General features: G+C 52.5%; 1 protein-coding gene across 5 annotated transcripts in view; it reads right to left on the bottom strand.

Annotated features, from left to right (window-relative positions):
- The window catches only part of LOC101932307 (voltage-dependent L-type calcium channel subunit alpha-1S), a 100256-nt gene that overhangs the window by 56745 nt on the left and 24612 nt on the right, over nt 1–18899 (bottom strand). For 4 of the 5 annotated variants that reach the window (XM_065595004.1, XM_065595000.1, XM_065595003.1 and 1 more), the window contains exons 7-21: nt 18786–18889; nt 17345–17493; nt 16178–16259; nt 15154–15314; nt 14435–14660; nt 12758–12965; nt 12419–12539; nt 11860–11974; nt 11608–11701; nt 10242–10311; nt 9208–9340; nt 8762–8891; nt 6409–6468; nt 1893–1999; nt 345–432 (exon numbers count right to left, since the gene is read on the bottom strand). In XM_065595004.1, coding sequence (XP_065451076.1) covers nt 345–432; nt 1893–1999; nt 6409–6468; nt 8762–8891; nt 9208–9340; nt 10242–10311; nt 11608–11701; nt 11860–11974; nt 12419–12539; nt 12758–12965; nt 14435–14660; nt 15154–15314; nt 16178–16259; nt 17345–17493; nt 18786–18889 — 1848 coding nt within the window. The remainder of the gene's footprint in view (nt 1–344; nt 433–1892; nt 2000–6408; nt 6469–8761; nt 8892–9207; nt 9341–10241; nt 10312–11607; nt 11702–11859; nt 11975–12418; nt 12540–12757; nt 12966–14434; nt 14661–15153; nt 15315–16177; nt 16260–17344; nt 17494–18785; nt 18890–18899) is intronic. The other variant, XM_065595005.1, reaches the window with a different exon arrangement.

The raw sequence follows: 18899 nt of genomic DNA, 5'->3' as shown, positions 1-18899 counted from the left end.
GGGAAGGGGCCATCCCAGACACGGACGGGGGACACAGCACCACACCGGTGTGCAGGGGACACGGCCGTCCCAGACACGGACGGGGGACCCGGCACCACACTGGTGTGCAGGGGAAGCGGCTGTTCCAGATGCAGCGAGGGGACCTAATACAAAACCAATGGGTTGCCTCCCAGCTGCCCACAGACACCTAACAATACACCCCAGTGGCCTGAGCCCTGGGACGTGCAGTCCTGGGATCCTGCTCAGATGGCCCATGATCTGGCAGGTCCTGGATTCCTGTGGCAGATCTGAGGGGGGCCGTGTCCACCCACTATGGAGGGCCCTTGTCCCCGCCTTGCTCTCACCTTCAGCCCCTTCGCTCTGTTAATGGCCCGCAGCGGCCGCAGGACTCTCAGCACCCTCAAGATTTTCACCACGGAGATGGCGCTGGACCTGAGGAGGGCAGGGGGAGACGGGGTGACTCAGCCAGCTTGGGGTCTGGCCAGACAAATCAGCTCCTCACACGCCATCAGGAGCCAAACCGGCCTGCAGCGATGCATCGGGGGAGAGCCAACACCTGTGCCCCTCCAACATGGGCAGGGGAGCTGTACCTGCCAGGGACAGGAGGGGGCAGACTGGGGAGACAGGCAGGCGAGGAGGGGGCATGCTGGAGGGGGCATGCTGGAGGGGGCAGGCTGGGGGACATGCTTGGAGGGCAGGCCGGGGGGTGCAGAGCAGCAGGGGCAGGAGGGGGCAGTCTGGGGGGAATGCTTGGGGGGCAGGCCGGGAGGTACAGAGCAGGAAGGGGCGTGCTGGGGGGGGCCGGCTGGCGGTGTGCTGCAGGGAGAAGGCTGGGAGGTGCGGAGCGGGAAGGGGCGTGCTGGGGGGGCCGGCTGGCGGTGTGCTGCAGGGGGCAGGCTGGGGGGTGCGGAGCAGGAGGGGGCGCGCTGGGGGGCAGGCTGGCAGTGTGCTGCGGGGGCAGGCCGGGGGGTGCGGAGCGGCAGGGGCAGGAGGGGGCAGTCTGGGGGGCATGCTTGGGGGGCAGGCTGGGAAGGGGCATGCTGGGAGGTCCGGCTGGTGGTGTGCTGCAGGGGGCAGGCTGGGGGGTGCGGAGTGGGAGGGAGCGCGCTGGGGGGCAGGCTGGCGGTGTGCTGCAGGGGGCAGGCCAAGGGGTGCGGAGCGGCAGGGGCAGGAGGACAGGCCGGGAGCATGCTTTGGCGGGGCCAGGCTGTCATGTGTTCTAGGAGGGGATTGCAATCCAGTTTGACAGAGCTCCCCAAGGGCAGCACTTCCAGGCGCTTCCCACCGTGGGGGAAGGGGCAGGCGGCTGCACAGTACATCAGTAGCAGAGTAGGGCCTAGCCCCCAGGATCGCTGACATCCCTATCCTGAGCCCTAGCCCCTAGGCCACATTCCCACCCACCATGAGGAACAGAACCCAGGAGTCCTGAAGGAACCTGGGGGAGGAGGAAGGCAATTTCAGATTGAAGTGAGTGCCTGCCCACAAAATCCTTGCGTATCCAATTCATGTCATAGCCTCTCCTCCCCATTCTCAGGGGTTGTTTATTTCCTTACTCCCAACAGTGTGGCTGGATGACTTTGTGGCACTGAATAGTGTATGAATGCTAATGCAAGGGGAATCAACCAATTCACATGCTTCTGGGCACAGGCTGATTGTCACAGGGATCAGGAGGGAATTACTCCCCACCCTCCATCTACAGCCCTGCATCTGCCCAGGTGCATCCCTACCATCTGCAGCATCAGTTACTGGTCATTGCTGGAGGTGAGATACTAGGCTAGACAGACCAATGGCCTAACCCATCCTCCGTCTCTATTGCCAACGTAGATGACAGCACAGCAGATGGCCCTATCCTCTGCTGAACAGGCAGACCTGTTGCTACAACAGGTGCTTACTCAATTCCCATGGAGATGAGGGAGACAGCAACCACCAGCAGATCCAGGATGTTGAAGTAGTTCCGGCAGAAGGACCCCTTGTGAAGGAATGCACCGTATGCGGTCATCTGAAGGGAAGCAGAGGGGAGTTAATGGGAATGGGGCAGATCACCTCTGATCCTCTTTCTTTTTAGTGACTGCTGCTCATGAAAGAAGCCAGATTGGAGCCCTGGACACTTAAGTCCTCTCTAGAGCCACAGAATAGGCACAGTAAAGGAAGCTTATCATGTACCACTGAGCCAGCGAGCCTCAGCCCCACCCCACAGGAGTCTCTCCAGGGAGTTCATTCTCCACAGCCCATTCTTGGCCCAGCTGCCAATTGTGATGGTGCTTTTCTCATGCAGACACCTGTGGCCTAGGAACTGGGCTGACAGCCACTAAACAAATGCTTCCCTGGGCGCCCAACCGGCCACAGTAGAGGACGGCCCACAGGGCCTTCTCTGACTGGTCCGTCTAGGGTGGGACTCAGGAGCAGAGCTGGTCAAAACTCGGCATTTCTGTTTCGGGGGAAATTTCGACACATCGTCATTTGGTTTTGGTCCTGATTGGAACAAAAAAAATATTTTCAAAATATCCCATGAAATGGAAGTTTTGAAAAATGTTGGTTCTGGAACACTTTGAAATTTTGTTTTATTTTATTTTATTTTATTTCTTTTTTTTGTTTGTTTAATATTTTTATTTTTCTATTATTTAATGACGTGTCTGTGGCATACACTACTACTACTGGTGTCGTAAAATGACATAATCATTTAATTATTCTATTGATTTTATTTTAAATATTTAATAACGGGTGCTTCAGTCTAGCAGAGAAAGGCATAATATAGTCCCATGGCTGGAAGTTGAAACTAGACAAATTCAGACTGGAAAAAAGGTGTAAATTGTTTACAGTGAAGGTAATTAATCATAGGAGCAATTTACCCAAGGACGTGGTGGAGACTCCAGCACTGACAATTTTTAAATCAAGAGGGGATGTTTTTCTAAAGGCATTCTCTACGTTCTATGGTCTGTGTCACATAGTAGGTCAAACCAAGTGATCGTAATGGTTCCTTCTAGCCTTGGAATGGATTAATCTGTGCATTTTTAAAACAGTTAAGGGCAGCTGCTACTTAGCACTGATTGAAACATCTTCTCTTCTCTTCTAGGTCAAAATGTCTGTGGTTTGCATTGTAACTCCAGTGTCAAACTATTTCATTACAACACAAACAGGAGACATTTTGATCTAAAAGAAAAGCGAAGCTGTTTCAATCCATGCTAAGTGGCAGCTGCCCTTAAAGAGTTTTAAAATAAACTATATTAAAATAATATTTCTGCTAGGGCTGTCAAGCGATTAAAAAAATTAATCGCGATTAAAAAAATTAATATTGATTAATCTTGCTGTTAAACAACAATAGAATACCATTTCTTTAAATATTTTTGGATGTTTTCTACATTTTCAAATATATTGATTTCAATTACAACACAGAATACAAAGTGCACACTGCTCACTTTATATTTATTTTTGATTACAAATACTTGCACTGTAAAAAACAAATAAAATAGTATTTTTCAATTCACCCAATACAAGTACTGTAGTGCAATCTCTTTATCATGAAAGTTGAACTTAAAAATGTAGGATTATGTACAAAAAATAACTGCATTCAAAAATAAAACAATGTAAAACTTTAGAACCTACAAGTCCACTCAGTCCTATTTCTTGTTCAGCCAATCACTCAGACAAACAAGTTTGTTTACATTTGCAGGAGCTAATGCTGCCCGCTTCTTGTTTACAATATCACCTGAAAGTGAGAACAGGTGTTCTCATGGCACTGTTGTAGCCGGCATCACTAGTTATTTACATGCCAGATGCGCTAAAGATTCATATGTCCCTTCATGCTTCATCCACCATTCCAGAGGACATGCGTCCATGCTGATGACGGGTTCTGACTGATAACAATCCAAAGCAGAGTGGACCGACGCATGTTCATTTTCATAATCTGAGTCAGATGCCACTAGCAGAAGGTTGATTTTCTTTTTTGGTGGTTCGGGTTCTGTAGTTTTTGCATCAGAATATTGCACTTTTAAGATTTCCGAAAGCATGTTCCACACCTTGTCCCTCTCAGATTTTGGAAGGCACTTCAGATTCTTAAACCTTGGGTTGAATGCTGTAGCTATCTTTAGAAATCTCACATGGTACCTTCTTTGCGTTTTGTCAAATCTGCAGTAAAAGTGTTCTTAAAATGAACAACATGTGCTGGGTCATCATCTGAGACTGCTATAACATGATATATGGCAGAATGCGGGTAAAACATAGCCAGAGTCATACAGTTCTCCCCCAAGGAGTTCAGTCACTAATTTTATTAATGCATTATTTTTTTAACAAGCGTCATCAGCATGGAAGCCTGTCCTCTGGAATGGTGGCCGAAGCATGAAGGGGCATACGAATATTTATCATATCTGGCACATAAATACTTTGTAATGCCAGCTACAAAAGTGCCATGTGAACGCCGGTTCTCACTTTCTGGTGACATTGTAAATAAGAAGCAGGCAGCAGTATCTCCCGTCAATGTAAACAAACTTTAGAGACTGGGAATGGTTGGGTCATTACACTAATTGAATTTTTTTCCCCCATGTTAAGTTCTCCTCACACCTTCTATGGGTCATTCGATTATCACTTCAAAGGGTTTTTTTCTTCTGCTGCTGATAGCTCATCTCAATCGATTGGCCTCTTACAGTTGGTATGCATTCTTCCACCTTTTCACGTTCTCTGTATGTATAAATATCTTCTGTCTGTGTGTTCCATTCTATGCATCCGAAGAAGCTTACGCTGAAATACATTTGTTAGTCTCTGAAGTGCCACAAGTACTCCTGTTCTTTTTGCAGATACAGACTAACACGACTGCTACTTTGAAACCTTTTTTGTCTGAGTGATTGGCTGAACAAGAAGTAGGATGAGTGGACTTGTAGGCTCTAAAGCAGGGGTTCTCAAACTGGGGTTTGGGACCTCTCAGGGGGTCACAAGGTTATTACATGGAGGGTTGTGAGCTGTCAACCTCCATCCCAAACCCCGCTTTGCCTCCAGCATTTAGAATGGTGTTAAATATATAAAAAAGTGTTCTTAATTTATAATGGGGGTCGCACTCAGAAGCTTCCTATGCGAAAGGGGTCACCAGTAAAAACGGTTTGAGAGCCACTGCTCTAAAGCAAGAGTGGCCAACCTGAGCCTGAGAAGGAGCCAGAATTTACCAATGTACATTGCCAAAGAGCCACAGTAATACATCGGCAGCCCCCCATCAGCTCCCCGCCATCCCCTGCCCACCAGCAGCCCCGCCGATCAGCACCTCCCCCTCCCTCCCCGCACCTCCCAATCAGCTGTTTTGTGGTGTGCAGGAGGCTCGGGGGGGGGGGGGGGAGGAACGAGGACAGGGCAGGCTCAGGGAAGGGGTGGAGTGGGGGCAGGGCCTGTGGCAGAGCCAGGGGTTGAGCAGTGAGCACCCCCCGGCACATTGGAAAGTTGGCACCTGTAGCTCCAGCCCCAGAGTCGGTGCCTATACAAGGAGCCGCATATTAACTTCTGAAGAGCTGCATGTGGCTCCGGAGCCACAGGCTGGCCACCCCTGCTCTAAAGTTTTGCATTGTTTTGTTTTTGAATGCAATTATGGAACCAAAAAAATCTACATTTGTAAGTCGCATTTTCACAATAAAGAGATTGCACTCCAGTACTTGTATGAGGTGAACTGAAAAATACTATTTCTTTTATTTATCATTTTTACAGTGCAAATATCTGTAATCAAAATTAATATAAAGTGAGCACTGTACACTTTGTATTCTGTGTTGTCATTGAAATCAATATATTTAAAAATGTAGAAAAACATCCACAAATATTTAACAAATTTCAAGTGGCATTCTATTGATTAACAGTGCGATTAAAACTGCGACTAATCGTGATTTTTTATTTAATCGCATGAGTTAACTGCGATTAATTGACAGCCCTAATTTCTATTATATTATGACATGTCACAGTAATAGGGCATATTATGGGTGTACATAAATGGCAGTTGCTAGTTCGTATTGATGGAAACCTATTGCACTGTTACTCCTGCCATGGTATGAAATAATGTAAACATGAAAAAAGAAAGGACATCAAATTCTAAACATTTTGAACATTTCCAAACCTCTTTTTTTTTGGCAGGAATTTTTGTCAGAATCAACACAATTTCATGACAAATTTCAGTTTTGGAGAAACTAACGAAAAACGTTTGAGGCAAATGTTCAGACTAGCTGTACGGAGGAGGCCGCCCTAGTGGTGACAGTAAGTGGCACAGGCTGGCCAGCGAACCCCCAGTGTCTGTCTGTGTGCAGCAGCAGCCTCAATCAAAGATTCCCCATTCACTGCAGCCACTGCTGACGCCTGCCTCTGCTCTGCCCCGATCAGCGGCTCCCCTCACCGTTGGCATCACCCCATTATGCACTGTCTCCAGAAAGATGGGGTGTGACTCACCTTCAGGACTATTTCAACTGTGAACACGGAGGTGAAGCCGATGTCAAAATATCCCAGAACCTGAAGATAAAAATCAGGGAGAGGTTTTGGTAACTCGGGAGACCAGATGTTATTTGAACGTCCTGCAACCAGGAGCTTTGGCAGACAGACGGCACACTGCCCCGCTGAATGGAAACTGCACACCTGGTGCTAATAATAAATACAACAATAATACATACATGCTTTGCACTGTGACTGCTTCTTTCGCGCCAGCATCTTTACGACACTAATGAATTAAGCCTCCCAGCCCCCACAGCAGTCAGAAAAGGATTATCCTTAGCAGAGCACAGCAGTCCAAGGGTTAGAGCCCAGGAGCCAGGATTCCTAGCTACTGTTCCCATCTTTGGGAGGGGAGAGTGTTCATAGAATCATAGAAGATTAGGGTTGGAAGGGACCTCAGGAGGTCATCAAATCCAACCCACTGCTCAGAGCAGGAACAACCCTAACTAAAAAGCAACAGAGGGTCCTGTGGCACCTTTGAGACTAACAGAAGTACTGGGAGCATAAGCTTTCGTGGGTAAGAACCTCACTTCTTCAGATGCCATCTGAAGAAGTGAGGTTCTTACCCACGAAAGCTTATGCTCCCAGTACTTCTGTTAGTCTCAAAGGTGCCACAGGACCCTCTGTTGCTTTTTACAGATTCAGACTAACACGGCTACCCCTCTGATACTTGAAACCCCAACTAAATCATCCCAGACAGGGCTTTGTCAAGCCGGAACTTAAAAACCACTAAGGATGGAGATTCCACCACCTCCCTAGGTAACCCATTCCAGTGCTTCACCACCCTTCTAGTGAAATAGGTTTTCCTAATATCCAACCTAGACCTCCCTCACTGCAACTTGAGACCATTACTCCTTGTTCTGTCATCTGCCATCACTGAGAACAGCCGAGCTTCATCCTCTTTGGAACCCCTGTTTAGACAGTTGAAGGCTGCTATCAAATCCCCTCTCACTCTTCTCTTCTGCAGACTAAATAATCCCAGTTCCCTCAGCCTCTCCTCATAAATCATGTGCCCCAACCCCCTGATCATTTTCATTGCCCTCCGCTGGACTCTCTCCAATTTGTCCACATCCCTTTTGTAGTGGGAGGTCCAAAACTGGACACAGTACTCCAGATGTGGCCTCGCCAGTCAGTGTTCTAGTGGTTAATGCTGGCGATTTAGGGTCAGGACTCCTGGGTTCAATTCCTGGTTCTGGGAAAGGACCATGGCCTAAGGTGTCAGGATCCCTGGGTTCTTTTCCCAGCTCTGTAAGCATCTAGCTGGGTGATCTTGGGCAAGTAATTTCCCCTCTCTGGGCCTCAGTTTCCCTGTGTGTAAAACGAGGTTAGTGACAGTGCTTTGGGGTCCTCAGATGAAAGGCTCTGTACATTCACAGTATTACAATCCAAGACAATTTAAAGGTGGGGAATCTGAGGCACAGAGTGATGTTAAGTGACTTGCCAGTGATCACACAGGCAGTTAATGGCAGTGCTAGGGGCAGAAGCCAGGAGTCCTGATTCCAGTTTTCTAGAGCAGTCCCATTTTACCTCAGCTGTGTGCCCCACGCTGCTGAGCTTTCCACGGAAACCTAAGCCAGCAGTCCAGTGATTGAGGGGCCCACCAATGGCTCAGGCCCCTGCAATGGCAAGGATTTGTTTTATTGAGACATACCCAGCGGGTCCTTGCAAGTGATCTGTGCTCCAGAGGAAGGCAAAACCAGCCAGCCCCAAGATGCCAGCCGGTGTGACCTGGGGGGAAACTCCTTCCTGATCCCAAATATGGTGATCGGTTGGACCCTGAGCACATGAGCAAGAACCAGCCAGCCGAGCGCCTGACAGCACGAATGCTTGGTGCCACCTCTGCACCCTGCCCAATGGCCCACCTCCAGCCGTGGAGTTCTGATGAATAACTCCATCCACACTTGTGCGGTCTCTGAGTGCTTCACAGGGCAATGGACTGCTCTGCAGGTATCCCTACCGCTCCCTGCACCACAGGGGCCGAGCAGATCCCAGCGGGGAACGAATGTAACCTCACAGGGCAGCTTTATTATCCCTCTGCTACAGACTGGGATGGTGAGGCACAGAGAGGAAGTGACTTGCCCAGGGCCACAAAGTAAAGTTAGTGCCAGCCAGGAATGAGAACCCAGAATCCCCTGCTGCAGCTCTGGAACAGGTTTTCCTTCCAGAGCCAGGAAAAGAACCAAGGACTCCTGATTCCTCATCCCCTGCACTAAACTCTCCTTGGGCACAAGGCAATAGCCTGGCAAGCAGCTCCCCTGAAGCTGCACGTTTCTGGTGGCTCAAACTGCTTTCCCCAACAGCCCATCCTGGGAACCTTGTTCCTGAAGGACACAGGCCGGATGGGATCCTCGGCCGCCAGGGAGACGCTGCTGAGCAGGATGAAGAGCAGGATGAAGTTGGTGAACCAGGTGGCGTTGACGATTCGGTGGCACAGCACTCGGATCCTGGGGAAGGGAGAGAGGGGAGGCAGACAGTCAAAACATTGTCAGCTCCAAGGGGCTGAGTGACAGCCCAGGTTAGAGCTTGGGGAGTGGTGCAGCTGGGGAGATCCCTGCGTGAGTCTCGGGGGTGGCACCCCTCATTCTGTGTGCCCGGCATGCTTCTACCCTGGGACAGCGTGTGGGCACAGCTGGCTCAAGAGGCTGTAACAGCCCATTACAGTTAAAGGTGTTACTTTGTAGCTCAGTCGGGAGGTTCCAGGTTCTATCCTCGCTGATCACTGCTGGGTTTCTGACAGATGGGAGGAGAAGCAGCACCTACTTGTTGGTTGGGCTGAAGATGAAGAAGGCACTGGCTTCGGGCATGGGTACTGCTTTCTCCTTGAGCTGCAGCTCTGCCAAGGGGCGTGGCCGAGGGCTCAGGGGGATTTCGGGCTCATCTTCCTCATCGTCACCTGTGGAGCAGCCAGAGGGAGGGAAATATAGTCAGTGACTTTGAGCTCGCATATTGGGGTCATTCACTTAGCAGCAGCCAAAAAAAAAAAAAAAACCTTAGCAGAAGCTAAAACTTAGAGGTAGAGAAGGATCACTTGGCCCCTCTCCATCCTGGGCAGCCAATGAGGGATTGTTTCCTTAACCATCCGGAGTTGGGGATGATGAGACCCCGTGGTCCAGCTGCAGGATGAGTCAGCAAAACAGCTCTGACCCTCCATGCAGGGATCAGGAACCTGACATCTGGCCATGTTTCCTTTTATGCTGGGCAGAGAGATTGTGGCCACCACAGTTAGACGAAGGGCTGTGGCTCCCCTCGCACCCCACAGCCCCTGGGGGTACTCACACTCCCGCTGTGGAGCAAGATTCTGCTTGCCATTAGAGACTCATAGGACAAAACCCTGGGGTATCCCCCGACGTCCTGACTTCAAATCCTCCAGGCCAAACCCAGCTCCCATTGTTCTCAGTGTGTGTGTGGGGGGGCTCCCCCATCTTATGTCACCTAGTGCGCCCCCTAGTGGCCAGCAGGACTCACCCGTCAGTGAGGCAAGTAACACCCCACAAGCAATGGAAGAGGCATGTGCAGAGTCTGGTATCCTCCCCAGAGAGAGGTAGAACTCCCTGATCACGCCCCTACCCTCATACACAGACCAAGTGCTGCAGCGAACTGCACAGAGTTTATTCCAGCTCGGCATCTGCTGGAAACAAACCATGTGGCTTTCTGCATCGTAATAAGCCACTAGCTGAGCTGCACTCTTGGGACCAGAGCCCTCCAATGGGATTTCTCTCTGCAAGCCACCCCAACCCTTTCCATCGGTCCCTCAGTCTCTCCGGCTGGAGGCAAGGATCAAGCCAGAGCCTTACCTGGGAAGTCAGCAGAAGGGTAGGGGTCTTTGATCTCATTCACATTTGATTCAAACTCGTCCACTTTTAACTGAGAAGGAGAGAGAGAGGCGACTAGCTGAGCATCCCGGAAACACCACCCGTGGCACTGCCAGGGCTCTGCGTGCCAGCCTTCCGCAGGCCAGCGGGACAATGCTGCAGGCGAGAGGCAGGGAGAGCTCCCCCGATCTCCCATTGGGGCAGGAGCCATCTGTTTGTTCTGTGTTTGTACAGTGCCTGCAACAATGGGGCTCTGACCCACAATGGAGGCTCCTAGGCAGAAGCGGATTAAGGTTCCCTGGGGCCTTGGGCCAGAGCAAGTGGGGGGCCCCTCCCCACCCCTTCCGCCTGTGGCCCCACCCACAGACCCACCCCTTTCTGCCCCTTCCCCTGGGGCCCGCCCCTGTTCCACCCAGGGTCCTTCTCATTCTGCCCCCCCACTGCAGCCCCACAACCCCTTTTGCTCCTTTCTGCCCCCCCCGCTGCACCCCAAGACCAAGAAGCTCTGTCCCGTGCCACGGCCCTGGGGTCACAGCAGGGTGTGAGAGCTCCTTCAGCCCCAGGGTCTGGATGCTGAGGCTTCCCCCGCCACCCCCGTGCTTCTCTGTGGGACATGGGTCTGGCTGCTGTGGAGGGGGCTTCCCCTGGCCAACACTTCTGCCACGGAACAGGGTCAGTGCGTGGGGGCTTTCCAGCCTCACCCGCCCAGCGGCCGCAGCTCCAGGCTTTCGCTGCTGCCGGCAGATTTTTTCCGGGGGCCTCCCAGTTGGCTGGGGCCCCGGGCCCAGTGGCTAATCTGCCACTGCTCCTAGGCGCTACCATAATAGAAATAATTAATAATAAATAACACGAGGCAGGGGAGCCAGGATCACTGGCCAGTTGGACAAGGGCCTCTGATGGGCCCTATATGTGTGTGTGTCTGTGAACAAGTGTGTGTAGAAAGATCTTGAGTGGAAACTCCACCGAGACAGTCCTTTGATACGGGACCTTTGATCCTGGGCCTGTACCCACTGAGTCCCACTCCCCGTCCCCCCGCCACGCGTTTTGGGAGGGGACAGGGAAAGCAGGCTCGCTCGTCAGAGGAATGATCCAGGCCTACAGGGCATACAGAATGGACGTCTTGCTACAAGTCTCCGGAGATGCGTCTGCTGAAGCTCAGGATTTTGTCCCCAGTCATTCCGTGGGCCCAGGGGAAATCTCCCTCCCTCCCGCCACGGCCATCCACCTTTCATGCACAACAGGACAAATAATGGGAAGACATTACTGCTGGGTACCGTACTCCTCAACTGCCAGGGAAAGTTCCCCTAGACATTTGTTCAGACGACCTCAGAGGGGTCGCAGCACTGACCTTGGCTGTGGTGGGGATTCCTTCAGCCTTGGCTTTCTGCTCCAGCTTCTTGGCCAGCAGGAGCTTTTCCTCCTCAGATTTCTCTGGGTAACTTCTGGACAGGGAACCACAAAAGAGAGGTGAGGAGTGAGGCCATGGCAGAGTTGCAATGAATGCTGCTGAGATGATGCCCAAGACCAGGAGCTCACATTGATTTGCAAGCCCTGGGCCCTTGGGGGTTCCCGCTTTTAAGCAGCAGAGAGCAGCACCGACCTGGACATTTTCCTCCGCTTCTTCTCCTCGGCTTTGGCTTTCTGGGCCGACGTCAGGCTCTCGGCCTCGGCCAGATTGTCCACAGCGATGGCCAGGAAGACATTGAGCAGGATATCTGAGAGGGGGTGGGGCTAAGGAGCTTAGGGAGCATGCTCATATGTAAGGAATGAGTCCCTTCCATGGCCCAGGCTTAGCGAGAGCCTGTGTGGTGACACTAAGCAATGTACGCAGGCAGCTGGGGAGAACCCCAGGTTCAGCAACGAGCCCTCTGTGTACCCATGACAGCTGCCTCTTGGCTGTCACCAGTGAATCTCTGTTGGTGTCAACAGTGGGATCCAAAGCCATGAGACCAAGAGAGCTACCCAACTGATTTTTTCATCCCTTTTAACCCCCACTCCTGTTTCATCATTTCCCTCACTCCTGGTACTATGATGTCTGAACATACCATACCCAGCCCCATAGCTCTTCCCCGATGTGTACTTGAACCTAGATGTGACTGTGCTGGATAAGACAAGAAAATGCCCAGCTGTTACTCCCCAACTGGCTAGAAAGAGGATACAGTTCCCGCAGACGAAGAGGATGATGAAGTAAATGCATACCAGCACGCCGGGGAAGGAGGGCCCTTTATAAGCCATGATCCCATTGTACATGATTGAATTCCAATCTTCTCCGGTCAGGATCTGGGAGACGGGGTGAGTGAAAGAACAGGTCAAGTAGAACCATTCCACTGGACCAGAAAGAACAGAACCCATTAGTCCTGACTCCTTGTTCCCTGCTCTAACCACTAAGTCACACTGTCCCCCAGAGCCCAAAAAAGAATCCAGGTATCCTGACTTCAGCCCCTCCTCTATGCGTTAGACCAGCGAGATTGATGCCCACTGCACCCCATGCCCCATACCTGGAAGACACTGATGAGCGCCTGGGGGAAGTTATCGAAGGTGCTGCGCCGCACCTCCATGTCTTCAAAGTCAAACTTCCCGCCGAAGAGCTGCATCCCCAGCAGGGAGAAGATGATGATGAAGAGGAAGAGGAGGAGGAGCAGGGAGGCGATGGAGCGGACCGAGTTTAGCAGGGATGCCACCAGGTTGCTCAGAGAGGTCCAGTACCTAGCGTGAGGAGAGGCACACAGGCTGCTTACGTCGAGGGGCGCCACTGGGGTGCACAAGCAGAAATGGGGGGCAGGGTGATGAGGGGAATGCCCTGCTCAGTTCAAGGGGGACACTCCATCATCTCATCTCTGCTTGGCCAAATGTCTCCCGTGTGGTCCTGGGACCAGGTGTTAGACAGGAGATGATAAGAATAATGCCTAGCTCTTCTGTGGAGTTTTTCATCAGTAGATCTCAAAGTGCTTTGCAAAGGAGGCCATGTTCCTTGTCCCCATCTCACAGGTGGGGAAACTGAGGCACTGGGCAGGGACATGACTTGCCCCAGGTCCCCCAGCAGGCCAGTGGCAGAGCTGGGAGTAGAAGCCACGTCTCCTGATTCCCATTCAAGTGTGCTCTCCATTAGGAAACACATCCTAGTACTCAGTTCCTGGCTTCGCCACAGATGTCTTGTGCAACCATGGGCCTGGCACTTAGCCCCTCCGTGCCTCCGTTCCCCATGCATGAAACAGGAATAAGGATGCTGCCCTGCCGCACAGGGGGTGTGAGGAGGAATCCGTTGCTCTGATGTTATGGTGATGAGGGCAGATAAGTACCTACCTAGATAGATCTGGGGAGCCAGGTGAACCCCATGCCCAGCTTCCCCCCATTTTCATTATTGCCACCAAATATCCCAACCTAGGGAAGTGAGGTTCATGAATCCTGTGGCATTCTCAGCTCCCAGCTCTGTTGTGTCTCTGGGACCCCTCTGGCAGAGCGGGCTCCTGCTCCTGCTCCGGGTAGCTGTGAGGAGCCTCGCTGGGTCCCAAAGGACAGGCTGAGCTGCTGGTTTGTCTCGTGGCAGGAGGGCTCAGACCCTGCACTCTCCACGCCCTCCTTCCAGCAGGGCCGCAGGTAACTACTCAGAGTGTGGTTTGCCCCACCACTCACAGGACAGCCTGATCAGCTGGGGGCTGATAGCAGTGAGTCAGTGTCAGATTAGAGCCCCAGAGTTCTGTGTCCCAGCCCCCCACCTCCCCTGCTCTGATCCACTAGCCCCCCTCCCCTCCCAGAGCCAGGGAGAGAACCCAGGAGTCCTAGCTCCCCGCCCCCTGCTTTGACCCACTAGACCTCACTCCCCTTCCAGAGCTGGGAACAGAACCCAGGAGTCCTGACTCCCAGCCTCCCTGCTCTAACCACTAGACCCACCCCCCTCCTGTGGCTGGGATAGAACCCAGGAGTCCTGACACCTAAGCCCTAGCTCTAACCACTAGACCCCACTCCCCTCCCAGAGTTGTAAACAGACACTAGGTATCCTGACCCTGGCCACACAGAGGCCAGAGAACTCACCAGTTCCCCTTCCTCAGCCTCTGGCAGCTCATAGTTGTAGTCATGCCTGAGGCCTCAGAAGGGGTAAGGACAGCCCAGCCTCCCAGTGCAAGCCCCCCTGCCTGTACTGCCTGACCCCAGGCCCTGGGGAGAGGTGCTCCCACCTGGTTATCTTGAAGATCCTCAGCAGGCGAATGCACCGCAGGACGGAGATGCCCAGGGGTGACATGACATTGATCTCCACCAGGATAATCTCCAGGATGCCGACGCACACCACGAAGCAGTCGAAGCGGTTGAAGAGGGACATGAAGTACTGGCGCAGGCCCAGCGCGTACATCTTCAGCAGCATCTCGGCCGCAAAGAGAGCCAGCAGCACCCGGTTGGCACTGTCTGCAAGCAGCGAACCCAGCCGGTCAGCGCTCTGGACTGAGGCGGCAGATCCCCCGATGGCCACTAGCAGCTGCTCATGAGACCACATCCTCCTCCACCCTCTCACTACGCCCCCTGCTGCCTCCCTCTCCCCCAGCCTACGATCCTGGGGCAGCGCAGCAGGGAGGAAGAGGAGCCTGACTCACACTTACCTGCCCAGCTCCTAGCCCTGAGCAGCGGCAGCAGAACGCTCCCTTCCCCACCCCAGCAAGAGGCGGGTCTGTGCGCAGGAGGGGAAACACAAGACCGGGAGGAAACTACATGTGCACACAGGCACGGGGGTGTGCGTGCACTTTTGCGTGTGTGTGTGGTGCGCAGGCGCATGCACATGTGTGCGTTGGTGTGTGTGTGTGTGTATATGTGGGTGTTCACGTGTGGGCAGGCGTGTGCGCATGCAAGCCCGTGGATGCACTGAACCGGCAGCGGCTCCCAAGCCCCGGGCCGCCCTGCTCACCTTGCACACGGGTCAGCCACTCGGGCTGCCAGTGATGCTCGGAGGCGATTGACAGGGTATTCAGAGAGATGAGCAGGATCACCAGCCAATAGAAAAACTTGGACTTCACCACCTCGCGGCACTTCCTGCGGAACAGGCGGTTCCATCGCCTCCACTGCTGGCTAGAGAGATGGGCCAAGAGGGGTGACTTCAGGGCTCCCTGCCCCCCCAGCACCCAGCCCCAGAAGGCAGAGTCATTGCAAAGCGCCCTGCCCACCAGCTCCCAGGGACCCATGCAAACGCATAGGAGAGGGGTTCTGCAGGCAGGGATACCGCTTTGCCCCCCTCTACCACCTTTCCTCCATCCCAAACTATTACCAGCACAGAGTCAAAGTCCCCACTCAATCACCACGACGCCAAATGGGGATGCACCAGGGTAACAAAGGAGATGCTGGTGTGTTAATGAACAACTTGTTTCAAAGCCCTGGGGAAGTGTGCTTCATTTATCCCCACTTTACAGATGGTGAAACTAAGGCACTTGCCCAAGGAATAGGAACAGATGGTGAAGCTAAGGCACTTGCCCAGGTGTCCGGGCTGCTCGCCCAGCACAGGATCCATGAGATGCCTTCCCTTCCGCATGGCGGCCGGTCCTGTGCATGCTCTGGAGAGGTCACTGCCCCTTAAAGAGTGCGCTGGCCTCACCTGTTTATCAGTCGGAATGACCTTGGATTTCCTGACACCACTCACGCAGTTCCCGGAGCCCTGGGGTGTGCTGGGTACGAGGAGGGATAGTGGAGAGGAGCTTGACGCATGGTCCCCCAAAAGAAGAGGCGGGATACCACCTGAACTAGCCTTTTTCCAGAGCCGGACATAGCAAAATCCACCTTTGCGTGGGCTGCACTGAACATGGTGTATCCACCCCCCCCCAACAAAACTACCAGCTCTTCCGATAGGGGCTCTTACAACAGGATTGATTCCAAGAGCAGGAGAGTCAGGATCAGGCAGGAGAGAGAGAGACTGTGTGTGTGTGTGTGTGTGTACTCACAAGAAGAGAATCCATTTGTTCATGCCCTCAATTTCATACAGGCTCTCGGTCTCTGAACCCCCTTCCTCTGATGGCAGCATCCCTATGAAAGAGAGAGATCTTCAGTGAGCTGGGGACCCCCTCAAGAGACACATGGGGACATCGGCAATGGATTCCCACCGGAGAGGGAAGGGGAACTCTAAGGGTATGTCCACACTGCAATCGGAGGTGTGATCGCAGCTTGTGCAGATGCACCCGAGCGCACTTTAATCTCACTAGCTCCGATACTGGAGCAGTGAAATCGGCGCATAATCACTCACAGGGCTATTGCGGCTTCACCCGCTCTGGTGACTGATCTGGCTAGATGAAAGTGATTGCAGCGTAGCTATACCCTGAGAAGCACATCTGCAAAGGAAGGGTTCCCATCTAATAACTCCCAAAGAGACACAAACCTCCTCAAGAGACACGTCCGCGCTCAAGAGAACAAGTTTGGGAAGGAGGGGTTTTTTGGCATTGTAATGTGCAAAGAAACAGAGCGATACTAGACACCGCGGGAGTGTAACCGGTGGCAATACAGAGCAGGGGACCAGCGATGGCGTTCAGAATTGTGATCATTACATATAGCTCCACAGCTGTGTAAAATGCCCCACAGAGTAAACAAAGAGCCAAGGGATTACATCCAAGCACATAACAGCATCCCAGGGAGGTAATGGGGAAGGGGGCCAATAACTCTCTTCTATAGCAACTTCCACTTCAGGTTCTCAAAAGCCCTTAGCAAATGTGACTAATTTCAGCCCAAAATGGGCAAGTGTTAGTACATCCCACTATACATGGGGAAACAGAGGCACGGATTGGTGAAGTGACTTGCCCGAGGTCACCCAATAAGTCAGTGGCAGATCCAGGAACAGCCTATGGGCTTCCCAAGGCCTTGGCCTGTCCTATGCCATAAGACTGTCTTTCCTCTCCAAAAACTCTTCATCTCTGGCGAGTCTGAAGCAGCTGCTAATCCTTGAACCTGGATAATGTCAAGGGAGGGGCAGCCTCCCTCAATGAGTAAACTAGGAGCAAGTGCACACCTTCCCTCGGCCTCCCACCCCGCTCATCCCACAGACACCCCCCTCCCCCTCCCCGGTGGAGGATTTAACCATTCTCCAGAAGCGAGAGGCTTTGCCCAGGTGAGGATGGTACCTTCTCCCCTGGCCCGGTGGCTGTCCATGACTTCGGCATGGGTGATCCAGTCCATGTAGCCCTTCAGATCCTCCTCCAGCTGCTGCTTCTCTCGCAGCTTCTGGAATGTGCCCCGTGACTTGGCCTTCTCACGCTCCTTGGTGAACTCCCTGGAACAAACCCAGATGGTTGGCATGAGGCCAATGGAGAGGGGGCTCTGCGGGCAGCTTCAATCCAGACCTTGCTCATGGGACACACTCATCAAGTGTGTGCCATGTCCTATTCTAGTGGCTAGTCCCCAGAGAGGACAAGAGCCTACTACTGCTGCCAGCTGGTGGAATTACTCCTTTAACTCAACTGAAGACTGAGAATGGATCAGTCCTGCCTTTTACCTTTGTTATATAATACAAAATTGCGGGGGGGGGGGGGGGGGGGAGGGGGGGAGGGGGAGGAATACAGACCTAATAACAGGAAATGCTTCCCTATTCCTCATTTTTTTATCATCCTGTGGAACTCCTTGCCACAGGACACCACAGAACCAACTACTACAGCTAGATTGTAAAGAGGGCAGGTTAACATTAGGAGCACTAATGGCTGTCCCCACTGCTGCTGTTGAGGCACATAGGAGTATCCGATACTGGAAAGCCTTGAGAAAATCATAACAGAGTGTCAGAGCTAAAGGGGAAGCTCACACAGCTGGAGGGTGCAGAGAGATTGCCAGCTGTGCCCACTTTCCTGCACTCTCCATAGTAAAGGTGACCTATCAAGGGGGAAAAACATTGGGCTTGGCCTTTTTTTGCTCCCTTCTGAGGGATAAAGCAGGCCTGGAAAGGACGGGTGGGTTTGTTTTCAGTGGTATTTTACCCGTTTGCTTTAATTCATGTCTTGGCTACGCTGGAAGACTCGAGGACTAGTAAGATTGTGACACTGCAGGGACCAAGGAAGTGACACCTGGTTAACTGAGAATGGAAGGGAATTTTACAGGGACCATTTAAAACTGCTGTTGGGGCAGGGACTGTCTTTGTGTTCTGTGTTTGCACAGCACCTAGCACTATGGGGTCCTGGGCCAGGATGGGGGCTGCTAGGTGCTACCACAATACAACTGAATAATTACAATGTGTTCATTGTCTGGTTTTAAGTTAAGACTGGGGAGAAAAGCTCTCTGTGTTAAGAATTCCGCCATCCTGTCCCTTCAATTAAGGGCTGAGAGCGCCCCTGCTCCACATTCCTGAGTCATCCAAAGAGTTCTCCAAGAGAAAAGGGAAGACAAGGCTTGATAGCCTTGGTAGCCAAGGTACCAAGGAAGAAGGGAAGAAGAAAAGGAAAGAAAAAGGTTAAAAACCCCCTTCAGACTTTCTGTTCATATCCCCAAACTCAATAAGGGCCTGGCCCCTCCCTCAGGGCAGACCCCTGCTGGGACAGAGAGAAAGGAGAGCGGCACCATGCAGTCCACACGCCTTACCCGCTGAGCACGCCCAGCACCAGGTTGAGAACGAAGAAAGAGCCCAGCAGAATGAGGCTGACGAAATAGATCCAGGGCCACTCGTTCCCGATGGCGTCGTTCACCTGAGCAGGA

Source organism: Chrysemys picta, chromosome 4 (genome assembly GCF_011386835.1).
Source record: "Chrysemys picta bellii isolate R12L10 chromosome 4, ASM1138683v2, whole genome shotgun sequence".
NCBI lineage: Eukaryota > Metazoa > Chordata > Testudines > Emydidae > Chrysemys > Chrysemys picta.
This window is presented reverse-complemented; position numbering and strand designations above follow the sequence as displayed.